Source organism: Polyodon spathula, chromosome 3 (assembly GCF_017654505.1).
Source record: "Polyodon spathula isolate WHYD16114869_AA chromosome 3, ASM1765450v1, whole genome shotgun sequence".
Taxonomy (NCBI): domain Eukaryota; kingdom Metazoa; phylum Chordata; class Actinopteri; order Acipenseriformes; family Polyodontidae; genus Polyodon; species Polyodon spathula.
Window position 1 is genome coordinate 59,641,734 of NC_054536.1, and position 16,526 is coordinate 59,658,259.

At 35.7% G+C, this 16,526-nt stretch overlaps 1 protein-coding gene across 1 annotated transcript in view; it reads left to right on the top strand.

The window, feature by feature from the left end:
• The window catches only part of LOC121313263 (zinc finger protein ZFPM2-like), a 170,336-nt gene that overhangs the window by 105,145 nt on the left and 48,665 nt on the right, over nucleotides 1-16,526 (top strand). The window contains exon 5 of the mRNA XM_041245621.1: nucleotides 16,197-16,308. Coding sequence (XP_041101555.1) covers nucleotides 16,197-16,308 — 112 coding nt within the window. The remainder of the gene's footprint in view (nucleotides 1-16,196; nucleotides 16,309-16,526) is intronic.

Sequence of the window (16,526 nt, forward strand, 5' to 3'; positions counted from 1 at the left end):
GAGCGAAACTATCCCTGTTTTATATATTTTATTTTTCATGTCTTTTAAGTTTCCACTACTCATGGTGCCCTTTATCCACTCTTCTGATAAATTGACCCCCTTTTCTGCACAAAGAAGCGATTTTGCCTCCTTGCAAACCCTGCAAACTACTCGTCTTTCTTTGGTGTACAGCCATGGGTTGCGCTCCTTCCATTCTGACTGACTAACTGTCCAAATTTTTGGAAGGTCCAGGTCCTCTTCTGCCCTGATTTGATCTGCTTCACCACTGGCCTGCTCTATGTCGCTAACGCTGTCAGCTAGCTATCTAAGCTGGCAGTGGAGACGGACGAGCCTTGAGGGGTGGTGCAGAGTAGGCTAGCTAACGTTACCATAGTGGTCATTACACGCTCCTGTGGGAAAGCCTGGCTGTAGTAGCCTACAGCGCCACTTGCAGTGTGGTTAAAAAAATTACACCCATTAAAATGTCAGAATGGCCCATCAGCTCTGATAATACTGATGATGATGGATATGACTGCCCCCCCCCCCCCCCCCCGAATTTTGATTTCACGTGTATCTAGGGGGGCCGTGGTCGGAACTAGGTGGGCCAAGCCCTCGCCCCCCCTGTAATTCAACCTCTGCTTCAACTACTTCTGAAGCTAGTAAGCTTCCTATATTGAATTACTTGTATTTCTGTCCTGGCTCCTGCTTTGCTATTCATTTAAAAATTAAAACTATAACAGTCACTTTTTACCTCTAAGGGATGTCATCTGCACAGGCTGTAGGTGCAAGTAGAATGGTTTTGTTTTCTGTTTTATTGATCTTTACAGCCAGTTGTTGCGGGTTTGTATGTTTGGGGAAAATCCAGTTACTTTGTCCAAGGTTCTTGTTTGTTTGGGCGCCATTTGTAAGATTTCTGCCGGAGTAATGTTGCAGGAAAGAGTACTTAACTGAATACACAGAAGTCCAGACTTTTTGAAGGCCTCAGTTTATTTTGAATCACATACTTCGTTACCCCATACTTACAATTGGGTGCACAAGCCACAGATAGTCAATATATGCATAGTATTGTAAGAGTTCCTCATCCGGTATTTAGAATCCAACTCTGAAAGACATTCAGGTTACAATGACTTTTATAATCTTCTGATATCCCTGCACAACTATAATCCGCCATCCCCTACTTGTTCAACTCTCTTCATTATACACAAGCACCCTCAATGCATCTCCATTTGGAGGTGGAGTTTGGCATCAGTCTCTCAAGAGGCCCAAACTTTAAAGGTGCAGAGCTAGGATTACTGTATAAGGGATCATTGCAGCGGTCAGACAATGCCATTGTTAAATGAATACTGTAGATACTCTGGCAATTTACGGGTGTCAGGATTCAATGAACATACAGCAAGTGAAAGGATTGCCTGTCATACTTTATGTCTTGTATTTATTATAATGTAATAGACCTTCTCTGAATTTGTTCTGGTTAGTACTGTCTTTAACATATTTTTTTTAAACCTGGTTGTTAAAACTGCAAGTGTAACTGTAACTTTATTCCACTTCAGAGATGAGTAGAAACCCAGGGTGAAACAATGAAGCCATTGGGTGTAAACCTGTTTGCAAAAAAGTTTTGAGGCAGGAATTTGAATCCAGAAAAGTCAGGAATATATAGAATTATATCCAATTATTATATATATATATATATATATATATATATATGTGTGTGTGTGTGTGTGTGTGTGTGTGTGTGTGTGTGTGTGTGTATATATATATATATATATATATATATATATATATATATATATATATATATATATATATATATATATATATATATATCACACTTGAGAATGATAACCTCTGTATCTAAGATAGCTCTTTTTCTGTAGTGAGTTGGCTTTTTATGGAGAACAGCTGAGGCACTTGCCTTGTAACATGCTAAACATGCTTTTTAACAACAACTAAGCATTTTGGAGAAAGACTTGTGAACTGCCAAGCATGACTAAAAATGAAAACAACAGTGTGAGGAGGCAGAGGGGTTTTTATGTTAATCTTGCAGCAAATGTACTCAGTAAAAATACAATATTAGGTTAAAAGGTTAAAAACAAAGACCTAATGTAGTGTAACAGATACACCAATGCAATATTATTCAAGCTTGCACTACTGCAGGTTTGTTGTGATACCTACAGTCATTGCTCCAGTTAAATCTAGTAACTGGGTCACATGATAAAAAAAACAAAAAAAAAACATGCTACAGTCATTTCTTCTTTGAACTTACTGCTGTTCATCTACTTTTGTTTGTAGTCAGTGGCTAAGTTGGCTGAAGATAAAACTTCTGGGAAGTGGTTTGCAAGTTCATATTGCTATTAGGAAGTTTTGACTTACTGAGCCAAGTGTGGGTGTGTTGCTCTTACCCCTGCAGTATACAGTACAACCAGTATTTACAGTTGCCTAAGCTGAGTGGTCACCTGCTTTTACCAGCAAGTATAGATTTTCTTTTTTCCATACAAGTGAATGAACACAAGCTTAGTTCCTGTGGTGACTGGTTAATCCTTTTGCAAAGGAAAGGGCAGATGAGAGGAATACAACTATTGTAATGATATACAACTGTATATAAGCTGCAGAAAGGAGCAATTCAAGTATTGTTCTGAGTAATTTCTTGCCAGTTTTAATTATTTTTTACTACACCCAGAAAATATCACTTTCCTTTGCTTGCTTCAAAATAGGGCTCCAAAACATGCACCGGTATCTGCAGTACTGTACACACTCCAGATCTTCCATGAGTGTTGACTTGGAATGGATTGTAATATCATACTTATTCACAGTATTAAATTGTGCATGACATTCACATCTGTTTTGGCTGTGAAGTTCATAATGTTTAGAACATGTATTTATAATTCATAAAATAATGATAACCAGTGCATTATTTAGAGGGATACATTCTCAAATATACATGTGGTTTGTTTTCACTGTTATGACCCAGAAAGCCCCACTGCTTGCACTTCTTTGCTTCCACCTCTGTGTCCAGTTCTACAAGTTCTAACCAAGTATTCAGCAAAAATGCAGTTTTGGCATGTTGTCTGGTCTCTTATCAAGCGTGCAGCCGATAAAAACCCTGATATGGTGTTATGAAAAGTAGTCTGGAGTATGTCTTGGGGTCAATCACGGTGGTCTATAACATTAAGTGCTGCACATGAGCCTGTCAAACTGAAATATAATATCAAGGGGTCATTGGCAAACTAATTGGGTAGCAAAAAACATTTCCAGCTCTGTAGTCCTGTCTTTTAAAAGTCAATTCACTGAGAAACAGATAAGGAAGTTCATGTCTGATGCATTTTAAAGGGGCATTTTCTGCCTTATCGTATTTACTTTCGTTCAATGTAAATATTGCATCCTGTAAAGTGGCTTAAAAAAAAATAATGGCCAATATATTTCACTGAAGTACACATCAGTAATATGTCTAATAGAACAAAGGTGGTCTTCACACAGGGGGTATTCAGAAGAAAGCCTTCCTTTTACACACCAATTAATGTAATAGTATAATTTCATATATAAATTGTAACATTTAAATACACATTACATGTTATGTAAGTACAAATTGTATGTGTTACTATTGTGCTAACAAGTAATGTGATATATAATTATATATATATATATACAGATGATATATAATATATATAGAGAATCTATAATATATAATATATATATATATATATATATACACAATACCAATTATGTTAGTACACATTTCTAATTTTTACAAATTTGGTAACTTTTAATAGACAAACCAAAGACAGATGTAGTTATTATGTATTACAAGTTCTGCACAGTATATACATAGATCTTAACATGCATTCTGACTGCCACAATCCCAACATTGACAAACACTTTTTTATACAGTAAGTTGTACTTAATTTTTATGTTGTGATTTAATGGCCACTGTGGTGATTAATGTTTATTTGCATTTCTGAATGTGTGGGTTTTCCAGGGATGTGCTCTTTGCATCCCAAAAGACATTTAAGGTCTCTACATTGGGATACACTCCCATTACAGCAGTACGTTAGCATTCAAAACTGACTGTTGGAAATTGTAATAATTCTATAAATTATTACAATTATTAAATAAATTAACAAATATTAAGTTATATGTATATTAAAATTATAATACATATACAGCTGTAGTCAAAAGTTTACATACCCCAATGGAAATTTAGTAATTTCTCAAAATTTCTCGAAAACAAATAATTTTAGGAAAAATCTTTTGTAACAAAAGTTTTGCTTTTGTGGATGAGGGAAATTTTTTTTACAAAAAATAATTGTAGACGTCTAATTATTTCAGTAATTTTTTTGCAAAATGCCAAAAATGCTAATTCAGAAGAATTCATACCCTTTGACACTATGATAGTACTATCTACAAGGGGCTAGAAATTTCAATATGATAATGTAGGACATAATTCTAGAAAAGTCTAGGATGCTTGCTCTCATTACCAATAAGTCAATATGGGAAAAAGTAAAGAGCTATCTGAAGGCAGAAAATTATTTATTGTCATAAAGCTGGAGAAGGATAAAATAGGAATTCCAAGCATTTGAGTATCCCAATTTCAACTATTGTTTCTATTATCAAGAAGTACAAGACTCATGGTACTATCACAATGCTCCCTTGGTCTGGAAGAAAGAAGGTTCTTTCATCACAAACAAGTAGAATAATTGTGAGGAAGGTTAATAACAATCTGAGATTGACTGCCAAAGATATTCAAAGTGAATTGGTTACAAGTGGGAATGGGGTTTCAATTTCTACCATAGGTATAGTATTGGTGGCATGCCAAGGAACAAGCCACTCTTAGGAAAATGTCACAAGGACAAACGCTTAAAGTTTGCAAAACGGCATTTGAATGATGCATATGAGTTCTGGTCAAAGGTTTTGTGGAGTGATGAAACAAAAATCGAGTTATTTGGTCACGCTGATAGTCTTTACGTTTGGAGAAAGTCTGGTGAGGTGTACAAAGAAAAGAACACCATACCTACTGTCAAGCATGGAGGTGGTAGTGTACTTCTATGGGGCTGTTTTTCCTTTAATAGTACAGGAAATGTAGTTCTAATACATGATCAAATGGATTCCATAGCATACCAAAAGATATTGGTCAATCTGAAACCCTCTGCTACAAAACTCGGTTTAAAGCGCAACTGGATGTTCCAACACAACAACGATCCAAAGCACACATCAAAATCTACTTGGTGAAAGAAGAACAAAATGGTGAAAGACGAACAAAATCAAGGTTCTGGAATGGCCTAGTCAAAGTCTCGATTCAAAACTGATTGAGAATCTTTGGTATGAGTTGAAGAAGGCTGTGCACAAAAGAAGTACTTGGAATTTGAATGAACTGGAACACTTTTGCACGGAAGAATGGTCAAAAATCACTAAAGAATCATGCCAAAAGCTCATTGACAAATATCTTAATCGTTTCAAAGAGGTGCTTCAACTAGCTATTAATTTCATTTTCCTGGTCAGGGTATGAATACTTTTCCAAAGTTTTCCCAAAAAATTGCTGAAATAGATAATTGTAGACATCCATTTGTTGTAACTTTTTTCCTCATCCACAATCTACAAAATATATTTATATATTTTGGTAGACTCCTTTTGAGGAGGAACATTTTATATGAATATTTTTCTTATAGTTTTTTGAGAAATTTCTAAAAAATTCTAGACATTTTGACTATAGATATGTGAACTTTTGACTTATATATATTATATATATATATATATATAGATATATATATATATAATATCTAATTGCACTCTAATTTGCACTTGATTAGTAAACTAGCTGTCAAGCTGTGTAGGGAGAGATTTCTTCAGTTATCTCCCACCTCACATTTGCTCTTAGGCAAGCAGTTTAAAAGCCAAGCGATTGAGCCAGTGATCCAATTTGAAATTCAGAAATGATTAGAGCAGCTTGCCTCAGTTCATATCGAAACTCTCTGATTTATGACAGGGCTGCAGCCAAGATCTATCTCCAAAGGGAATTAGTGTACATTTTCTGCATATTTCTGTTATTTAGGCTCTCGGTAGCAGATGCTAGCTTGAAAAAAGACTGTAAGGAGGTGTTTTTTTCACATGAGCAGATGAAACAAAAAAAATAAAATAAACTTAGTGTATGTACCCTTAGATTTGTGGTGTGGTAATTTTGCTAAGTGCTATGGGTGTCAATAAAGTTGGTTTTAGGTAGGGATCAGATATGCAAAACTACAGGAGTATGAGCTGGTGCCAGTAGTGTAGTCGAGCCGAAACACCTTTCCGGTACTTTTTTCTATAGGCAGAACCTTGATTTAGGAATTAACTTGAGAACATTTACTGATTTGTTATAAAAACGTTCAAATTTTGGTGCCTGGGCATCAGTGAAGCGATATGTTTTCGGTTGGGAAATCAAATTAGTCTTTCCATTGAATACTCACTAGGAACCAAAAAAAAACACTGTCCGATTTCTTTCATACCAGTTTTGATGGTACACTAACTGGTGCATAAAAAAACAAAAAAAGCAAAACAAAAAACCCCCCAAAAAACTGGTAAGTAGTGTTATAAACTTCATCTGCTTTGCTTGTTTTTTTCTCACAACTTACAGTGACAGAACCACTGTTTAAAAAAAGACATCTGATCCAGGAAAAAAAAAAAAAAATATATATATATATATATATATATATATATATATGTGTGTGTGTGTGTGTGTGTGTGTGTACAATTAACTTGTTCAGAACTGTTGGCAGATAGTCTTTAAAAATACATTTAAAAAACAACAAAAAATTGTACTGATACAGTTCTTAAATTGGTGACGAATAACAAATAACAGTGTTTGTGTGATTTTGTAATTTTCTTGGATGCAGAGCTCCAGAAAAAAAGACGGTGGGAGTACATGATATACTGATACTACAGGGCATCTTGGTGATTTAACTTCTGCACTGGTGATGACATAATCGAAAGGAATAGAAAAAAAAAATATGCATGATAAAAATAACCGAACCACCAGGGACAATATTAACCTTTGGCTGGAAAAACGGCAATATGGCAGCACTGGGGAAGTAGCGTAAAGGTCGTTGTACAAATAAAACATGAGTTTGTATAATTTGTTTTAAAAAAGCAAAACTTTTAATTGGCGTATCAGTACTTTAAGATTTAGGACTATATCACTGGCTGGCGCTTTTTGGTTATAAAGAAATAAAGAAACACACAATCTTTACATGGTTGGCTTTATGGGTATGCTCCTGATGCTTGTTAAGATGTATAACATTTGCTAGACTTATGTGTAAGTAAGATCAAAATGTTAACTATATTAGAAACAAAATTAATTTATAAGACACCACTCCACTATTCCTCACTGGAAGCAAGCAGCGATCTACCGTGTTTCAGACAGCAAACTTATGAATGCCATATTAGCCTAAAAGTAAATAAATCCATATTACTTTTGCATATGGTTTTTTAAAATTTCGGTGTGGTTCTGTAAACGGGGCACTGGGTTGCAAAAAAACCTGTAGGTGACTAAGATAAAGTGAACCTCCTTTGTGTTCTAAAGCGGAAAGTCAATATACCCAATCCATATACCTCTTTTTGTACCATGGATAGACTACATATGCTGGTTTAGATACTACTTCAAGCAGTGTTCACGTTTCTAGACAACTGAAGCTCATGACTCTAGAAGCTGGACAGTAATTCTTTTGGACTTTTACACAGTACTAAGGTGCCCAAATAAATGCTATTCTGTATCTTGGGAACTGTTGAAGACTATGTCTTGTAAACAGCTTCTGAGAAACAAACTAACCAAGTTCCAAAAAACTGAGTCATTGAGTTTTATATATATATTTGTTTGTTTGTTTGTTTTTGCATTTTTGTATGGAGTAATAAGTATGTAAGGTTAGGTTGTAAGAGTAACTGCATTATACTAACACAGCAAAACAACTACTTTTTTCTTAATTTGCTAAGCTTGTGTCACAAGATGGTGTGCCTATATATCATACAGGTGTCATAGTAAGTGATTGCACTTTGTTGTGACATGTTGAATACATTATTTTTGCCAACAGAAACATGCAGTTGTAGTTATACTGTCTTGACAAATATCAGCTAATAACATATCCTGGAGAATAACCCCAATACTGAGTATAAATGAAGGGGGTTGTCAGAATGTATCCCATGTATTCCATCCAGAATCCTCTGTTCAAGTGATGCAATAAAACCGATCTGTAGCTCTCTACAAATAGAATCATTGACAGAATCCACATTATCGTCCCCCCATTCCCCCTTGTGTGAGTGCTGGTTATAATGTTTTATATGTTATTAACATCCAGTCTAATTAGACCTACCCTAAACTGTTATTGATAATAAAGATGAGATCAATTATTACCTCCAAATTAAGTAAAGTGAGTCGTTAGCTTAAACTGAACTTTAGGGTGCTTTTTGAAACAATCTTTTAGTGCCAATTAAACTCACATTTCTTAAATAAAGAAGAAACACAAAAATTCTCTTGACACCCCCCCCCCCCCATATCTCTGAAAAGGAATAGGAATGCTATATTTTTTGCTATTTCAAAGAAAAGAAAAAAAATCCATAGTATTGAGAGTATAACAATTGACCATCATGACTACAAAGGGTTAAGTCCATAGCAGTTTTTGTGAAATGGTCAGTGTGATATCATTAACTTGTTGTTTACACAGAATCCAGGGGTTAGAGAGCTGAGTGTCACAAGCCACTTTCTTCTTTACCTCCTTGAGCTGATCAGAGGATCAGAGTATCAAGGAAGGATTAGTACTGACTTGGGATTTGTGTGATTGGTTAATTTATTGCGGCGATGGAATGCCTTTCATCTGTAGCAATATTTAATCAGCCCAGCCACAGAGGCTATTACAGGTTAGCTCTTTTCTTGAATCAGTCCGGCTGTGCCATCAGCTCTATCACAATTCCCCTGAAATTTCCAAATTATCTGGAATAGGCTTTAGCCCCTCAGTAATAAAAATTATAACAGATTCCCGATAGCAGCTTTTGGTCGCGCAGGGCCAATTATAAATAGTAGAGCCATGCCTTTAAAAAAAAAAAAAAAAAAGAAAAAAATCCAACTCTCAAAGATGTGCAGAACATATCGGCTGCTCTGCTCCGCTCTGGTCTGATCCAAATCCGTTTGGCTCAAAATTTATATTAGATTTTATCGTAGAGACCTAAGTCTATAAAAAACCAATGAAGGTTATCTTTTATGTTGCAGCAACTTGTGGAAATATTGATTTTCATTTTATAGCGAATTTGGAGCATCAGTTTGTAATCACTGCCTGGCTGACTACACTGTTTTCCCCACTGTATCTTTTACACATTTAACAGTAACAGCCCCTAGAAAAAAAAGGCTGTGGAAACATGCAAGGCAAGTAAAAAATATGAACAAAACATACACAACAGCTCAGGGTAGGGTTACAGTATTTGTTTCTAAGATGTGAGTGACTGTTAGCTTTCCAGTTCTATTTGCAATGGTAGATAACTTTTAAATATACTGTAGTTTTTAGTAACTGAATATTATTTTTAGGTACTAAGGGGTAGATGTACTAATATGGGCCAGTCGCAACGCAAACATACCACAATTTGCATTTTTGTTGAGAGAATTCTCGAACTATTCATTTTGACGTATGTAGTAAACGAAAATATGGTAATGAAGAGAGCCACAATATACTAATTTAAATATTTGTTGTGTCTTCTTAGTAAGATCTCAAGGATAAATGTTAAATGTGAACATCATCTATACAATGCATTCTGTTCCATGTTCATTTTACCTATTTTAATACTGATATATATATATATATATATATATATATATATATATATATATATATATATATATATATATATATAAGGCAGTTTAATTCCATCAGATTCCATAGTTGGGCCCTAACCATCACCCCCAAAAAGCTTTTTATAGTAGCCCCTCGCTAAACCAGACATGTTTGTCTGACATAAGGAGGTGTCGGGTTTAAAAACAATGCAATAAAATCACACACACATACATTTATAGTTCTAAAAGTATTTTAAATATAAATCATTGCTCAGAAGTAACACTCATGTGTTTTGGGTAGGCTACATACTGCATTATGAAAAAATATAAATCTGTTCAGTAGTGCTATACAGTATACAGTACAGTAGTAAAATCAAATGAATACCTAGCACACTTTCTTTTTGTGGTAACACAAAATAAATCATGCTGGTGCATTGTACACATTGGTGTACAATGCGAACAAAAGATTATTTTGAATTGAAACTAAATTATTTTATTTATTTATTTATTTATTTAAATTATTATATTTTTAACTTGGCCTACTTAGTAGCATAGACAATTAACACACAATAGATCATAGTCCTATTCAGACACTCAGAATGAACTGGAGGGGTTAGTGGCACGTATGTGCAGTCTATTGCTCCCAGCATGCTGGGAAAACGAGAAATGCCATAGAAATATGTTTCCAAGGCTTGTAAATACACCCTGACTTTAGTGAAAATTAGTTATTCAAAAATGCATTGAACACAACTGGCAGCGCACGAGAAAAAACGGACTGAGAAATGCCAGCAACAATTGCGAATTTAAAAATGCTTTCAAAGGTTCTGAACAAATTAATGCAATTGTAATTGTCGTAATTGTCTATAGCTTTAGTGCATCTCTTTATAATATGTGTGAACCCTCATCTCCCTCCCCTTTTTGCGAATTTATGTGGGAATGCCCATAATTACATATTCATCTAAGGTTGAACCGCAAAATAAAACTGCTACTGCAAAGCATTCCCTAAAAAGTTGCTAACAGCATTGCTCTTGTTTAGTACATTTTACCCTTGACTTCCGACTCGTTTGCGACTATTGCGACTATCTACCCCTAATTATTATTTTTTTTTGTCATTAAATATTATTGTTATACCTTATCCAGTCTCTTTTTAGCATACATTTATTTTATGTTTTCTAAACTGACAGTGTGCCAATAATAATTCAAAAAAAGAGTGAAGAATGTTAAGCAATATGATCTTAACCCAGCAGGTTCTTTTTTTTTTTTTTTTTTTGATGTGCAGTGAACCACAATGCTTATCCTCATCAAAGTTATTAAGCTCCATCAAAACGGGATCTCAAAAGAGAGACACAGCTCCATTATTGTTATACATAGTTGACCAACATGTGAGTTGTTGTTCTTTGAAGGGAACAGAGAGCCCAAATTGGCAACTGCTTTGAGAATGACAAGCAAGGGTGTCTAACCTAATGCCCTGGAACAAATTTCCTCTAAGAAAGTTCACTTCCAAGTCTAGGGGGAATGAGTATAAAGTAATCTAATTGAAGCAACAGGTATACAAGAAGGATAGTGGCCCCCCACCTCATAAAAAACAAGCAATGTTAGGATTGAGAAACAAACTGATAGATGACCGAATTCCTTTTAACCCTGGGAATGAATTGTCAGGCCAATCAGTCAAGGGTACTCTGTTCCTGTTACTTAGCGCCCTCACAAGTTGGGAGGGAGATTTACCACCAAGAATCATTCTATCAGTGCTATATAATACTTCAGTTTATTTGTGAAATTCATATATTTTCAATATATTGTTACAAAGAATATATAATGCATGTTATTACATGTTACAATATCCACCCCAGTGACTCAAATACTCTAAGTTAACAGGGAAGGACATTATAGAATTAGAAATCTGTCTTTTGGTGTCTAAAGCTAAAGAAAGAGTTAAACAGATTCTCATTTTAGATAGCTGCCATGGTAACTATCAGAAAGCTCTAAGAGTGTCCTTTTCCTATTTCAAGGGAATATAAGATTTACAGTTTAGGTTAGATATAGGAGTTTATTGTATGCCTAACTTGAAATTGAATGAAATTATGACGTGCCTTTCTATTACTCCGGTGCTGTTATGGGACAAAGGAAATACAAAATCATTTGATTCTGTTAAGTCTAATACCCCCACAAAATATCCATCCTAATCTGAGTAATGTTTTACAAAACTACGTTTTAAATGGAATGCAATTCGTAGATGTTACATCCAAGGTAGTTATTTGCCCTTAAAAAATAAGAATGCTGCAGATCGCTATCAGCACATGCTCTACAAGTCTCTTACTCTGTCTCTTATAATCTGCCTGCTTTCTTAGATATGGATTTTCTTCCCATAGAGCTACAGATACACCTCATGTGAGGCTTTTGTTATTGTTGTCAAGCCCCCTCAATGATAAGAAGCGGCTGAATTTCCACTGCCCAATTGTTAAAAGTTTAAAAAGTAAAAGAATTTGGGATCAATGGCAAAGTAGACTTAATAAGGGACCTTTCACCCCCGAGTGTTGGGTTTTTAATCCTGCTGAGCCTGAAGTGACCTAAAACAATCCGATGTGAAGGCAGAGCAGCCTTCCCTCTTTCAACAAAATCAAGATACAAATGCCCTCCATAAATATCTAGAATGGTGTCTATTCAATTGATTAGCAGTAGCTGATCTAAATATCAAACCAATAAGACAAGTAATTGTTTTCTATTTTGTTATTGAATTAAATACACTGACTTGCACTGGGAGATGTTAGTTATCATAAAGGAGTCATTGAATGATTTTTCAATGGCCGTGTTAAGATCGAACACTGTTTAGATCAATTCAAGACACCCAATCTCTATATAAAGTTGTAATTGTAATTAAACCATAGTTAGAAAGGTTCAATTTAATTACAATGCACTTCTAAGCCTGGGCTATACTGTATAACAGGCAGATACTTTATTTGGGCTTTACAGGGTTTTTTGATTGGATCGCCAATAATACTTACACCAATCAGAGAGTTGCATACGGTACACGTAGCAATCCCGCCCTCTGTCAGACTGGTGTACAGAACATGTTAATGAAGTGCTGGACAAGAGAAATAATATGTCAGATATCAGTGTCTATGAGAATGGCAATGACGCAGCCAATTTGCTTGAAAACATTAAAAATAGACCGTACATTTCCATCAGTGGATTTAAAAAATCTGGAATTAATGATTTTTTAATTTTTTTTTTAACAAGGGTTTAATTAAGTAACAACCAAAATTGTTTGTGTCAGACTTGTTGAATGCGTGTAACAAAATGCTTGTTTGTTATTATCGATACATTGTAGATAAGACTATTAATGCAGGCGTCTTGCAGGTATCGCAAAGTCCAGAAACAAAACAAAACGATAAAACATTTTGCACCATATAAAACTGAGTTTGAAATGATTTTTCATTTTGGCTTTATTGTTAAAAATTTCACACATGGCAATGCTGCCCTACAATTACTGCATGGTAGTACTGTGATCGTTCCACTGTGTTATGTTGTGAACCATAGTTTTAAGACTGAGAGTCAGCAAATGTTTATCATAAAAGTTTACTTGTTCTTAAAATTAAGGGCCATATAAGAACGATACATTTGATTAGGAGGCATCTTTGTTGTTCTTCAAGTTGCTGCAGTTACATTGTAGATATTATAATGAGTTACTGTAAATTAGATACTGTTTTAGCAGACATAATTAATTACAGTAAGTAAACATTTGTTTAAATGTTTTTGGAATTAAAAGTATAAATGCAAAACTGACTTTTTTTGTGAACGTGCTTGAAAAAAAAACAACACAGCAAATCCGACGAATTTAATACCAGCCAAAATTTTCCGTCATACAGTATATATTAACTTAAAACAAATCTTGCTGACACCTCCAGGCATGTCAAAGTTTGTAGATGGTGCTGTGCATCTGATTGGTACCTTTTGAGCATGTATATTTTTGGATGAAGTCCACCGCCATCTGGTAATGTATGTTGTTTATCAGCTTACTATGTAGTAATCATTGGTCACAATAGGTAAACTGTAATTTGTAGTGTTAAATTTGCTGTTATTATGATAAATCGGTGGCTGGTTCATGCAAAAGAAAAAACAAAACAAAAAAAACCCAGTGAAATAGAGAAGCTTGCAGGCATGTTGGATTTTTTTTAGTGCATCGCTACATGTACATTTGTATGTGTGTGTGTGTGTGTGTGTGTGTATGTATGTCATTATGTTGACAGAATGTTGTAAATGTGCATGTTATGTGTTTTGGAAGGGGGCATCAAGCACCACAGACAAGTGGAAGGGGGCGTGGCCCAAATAGTTTGAGAATCTCTGGTCTAGATCACTGTTTCTCAACGGGAACGATACTGCCCCCCAAATACATCTCCTGCCCCGTCCACCCCCCTCCCCCAGGGGGTCCAAACAGCAAAAAAAAAAGGGGGGGGGGGGGGGGTTTTTGCTTTATTAAAATTTTAAGGAAACTTTTATTTCTAAATGTTGATTAACTACTTCCAGACAATGTGGCAGTGATGTACTCACTGACTTTTGCACTATAAGATTGTGTAAACTTCAAGTCAGAAATGTGTGTTGCTATGCAGCAATGTGACTGCCAGTTGCTATCCAGTTTGTCATGCAAATTTAATACAGTCCAATCACAATGATGCAGCCGTTCCATTTATGCCTGTTGTCGTGTTACTGTACACGTCTGAATTTCACAGTTTATTCTTATTGTTATCCACACAATGGCGCCAAGCAAAGAAGATATGTCGGCAATATTCCATAATAGTACGCATTTTATGTACTATGTATACATGTTGATTATACCAGTGACTGGATGTTGCAGTGTGCCCCGCCCCTGTATGTATTGTATGTTTATATGTTGCGTGTTAATGTTGGTGTATAGGTATTGGTGCACAGGATATAATGGGGCTATGTGGAGCACAAGAGATTTAAAATGTGTATTTGTATTTAGACAGGGGATCTCACAGTCACTTCACGTGCAGATTAAAATGTGTATAGTATGGAAGCACGGGGAGCACAATTAGTTCACGTGCAGATTTACTGAGATTCCAATCGAATGATTGATTAGCAATCGAGTCTCGATACAGTTGCTTAAAAGATGCAGTGTTTCACTCACTCGGGTTGTGTGTTCAAGGACGAAAGAATGGGAGAGAGGAGAATAGTAATAATAATAATAATAACTATTGCTACGCGTGGTAGGAGTGGAACCAGCATGATACTTGTTTGTTGTTTCATCCAGTGTTTGTTTGTTAGTGTCCGTTCATTTTGTCTGTCTGTTTTGGCCACCGCACCATTTTGTTTTGTGTGCAGTTTTGTTTTCTGTTTAAACCTTTTTATTTTACAATAAACTGGCGCATCATCACAATTTCATCACTCACCAGTCCTGTCTGTGACCTGTGTTCTTCCAGGTCTGACGTCACTGCTCAAACCATCCTGTGACACTGGGGTTTCATTATTTTTTTGTTTTATGAATTATTTCTCTGTAATTCTTGGAACTAGTGGAATTAAATGTAATTAATAACTGATGCTAATTAAACAGCATGGTTAATCGGTAATAATTCCTAATTTGTGTTATTTTATGTGGCAAGGGGGTGATGATTAAGCTCAGCTGATCCTTAGGGGGGGCATTGTTACGAAAAAGGTTAAGAAACACTGGTCTAGACACTTGTTGTGTGCTTATGGACTAGTGTAATGGTTGCCTAAGTGCTCTGTCAATCTAAGGTGGGTGGTTAGTGAAGATTTATTTAGTTTTAAGTTCCCTTTGGTCCAAATGTCAGTGAAAATAAAAGTAATTGTGGGTGGGGCCCTTATAATCATGCCACAGACGCTGCATTTCTCAACACCATCTTGTTTTCATTGCTGACTGAAAAAATACAATTATGTCATACATTCAGAATAATTTGCTACTGTATTATACAATGTAACCCCGATCGCCCTTTGAAATAGATACTGATTCCTTAAATTCTTTCCTGTCTGTTTCTGGAAATAGTGAGATCCAGCTGATAGTGAAGTACAATGTGCCTAAAGTTCACTTCTAAACACTCCCGTTCTTCACTGTGAAAGTCATCTGCATTCTCTTTATAATTCTGAGCCACCAGAGATATTCCTAATCTCAGAGATCTGATTCAGTATCATTCAAAAAAAAAAAAAAAAAAAAATCCATGATATTAATTCCACTATTCAGATAGGTGACAAGACTGAGCAGCAAACACCCCCCCCCCCCCCCCCCCCCCCCCCCCCCCCTCCCCCCCCGTCTCTCCACGTCCCAGAGAGGGGAATAAGGCCTAGGCTTATGAAACTGGCAGTTCAACTTGTAATGAAGAAGAAAAACAGAACTTCTGGTTGTTAGTTTCTTTAATCACCAAAATAAGCAAACGATTAGCATTTGTTATCTTTCCTTGTACAGAAGACGAAGTCTTCAGTCCCAGTGGTGCTGAATGCTGGCCCCAGGTGGCTGCTGGATGTGACTTGGCAAGGAGCGGAAGACAACAAAAACAACTGTGTTGTGTACAGCAAAGGTAAGCGTGTGCATTCGTTATCTCACTTTCGAGGCAATTAAAGAGCCAGCGCTTTGGCTTCCGTTTGTTTTTTGTTTGTTTGTTTTTTTCACAGGCTGTTCAACAAAGATTGAGACCTAGAAATTGGGCATATTTTAGTTTCCATTGAGTTTCATTTGACCCTAATCTACCAATGTTAATACATGTTAAGGGCTTGGGCCTCATTTTATCAACCATAT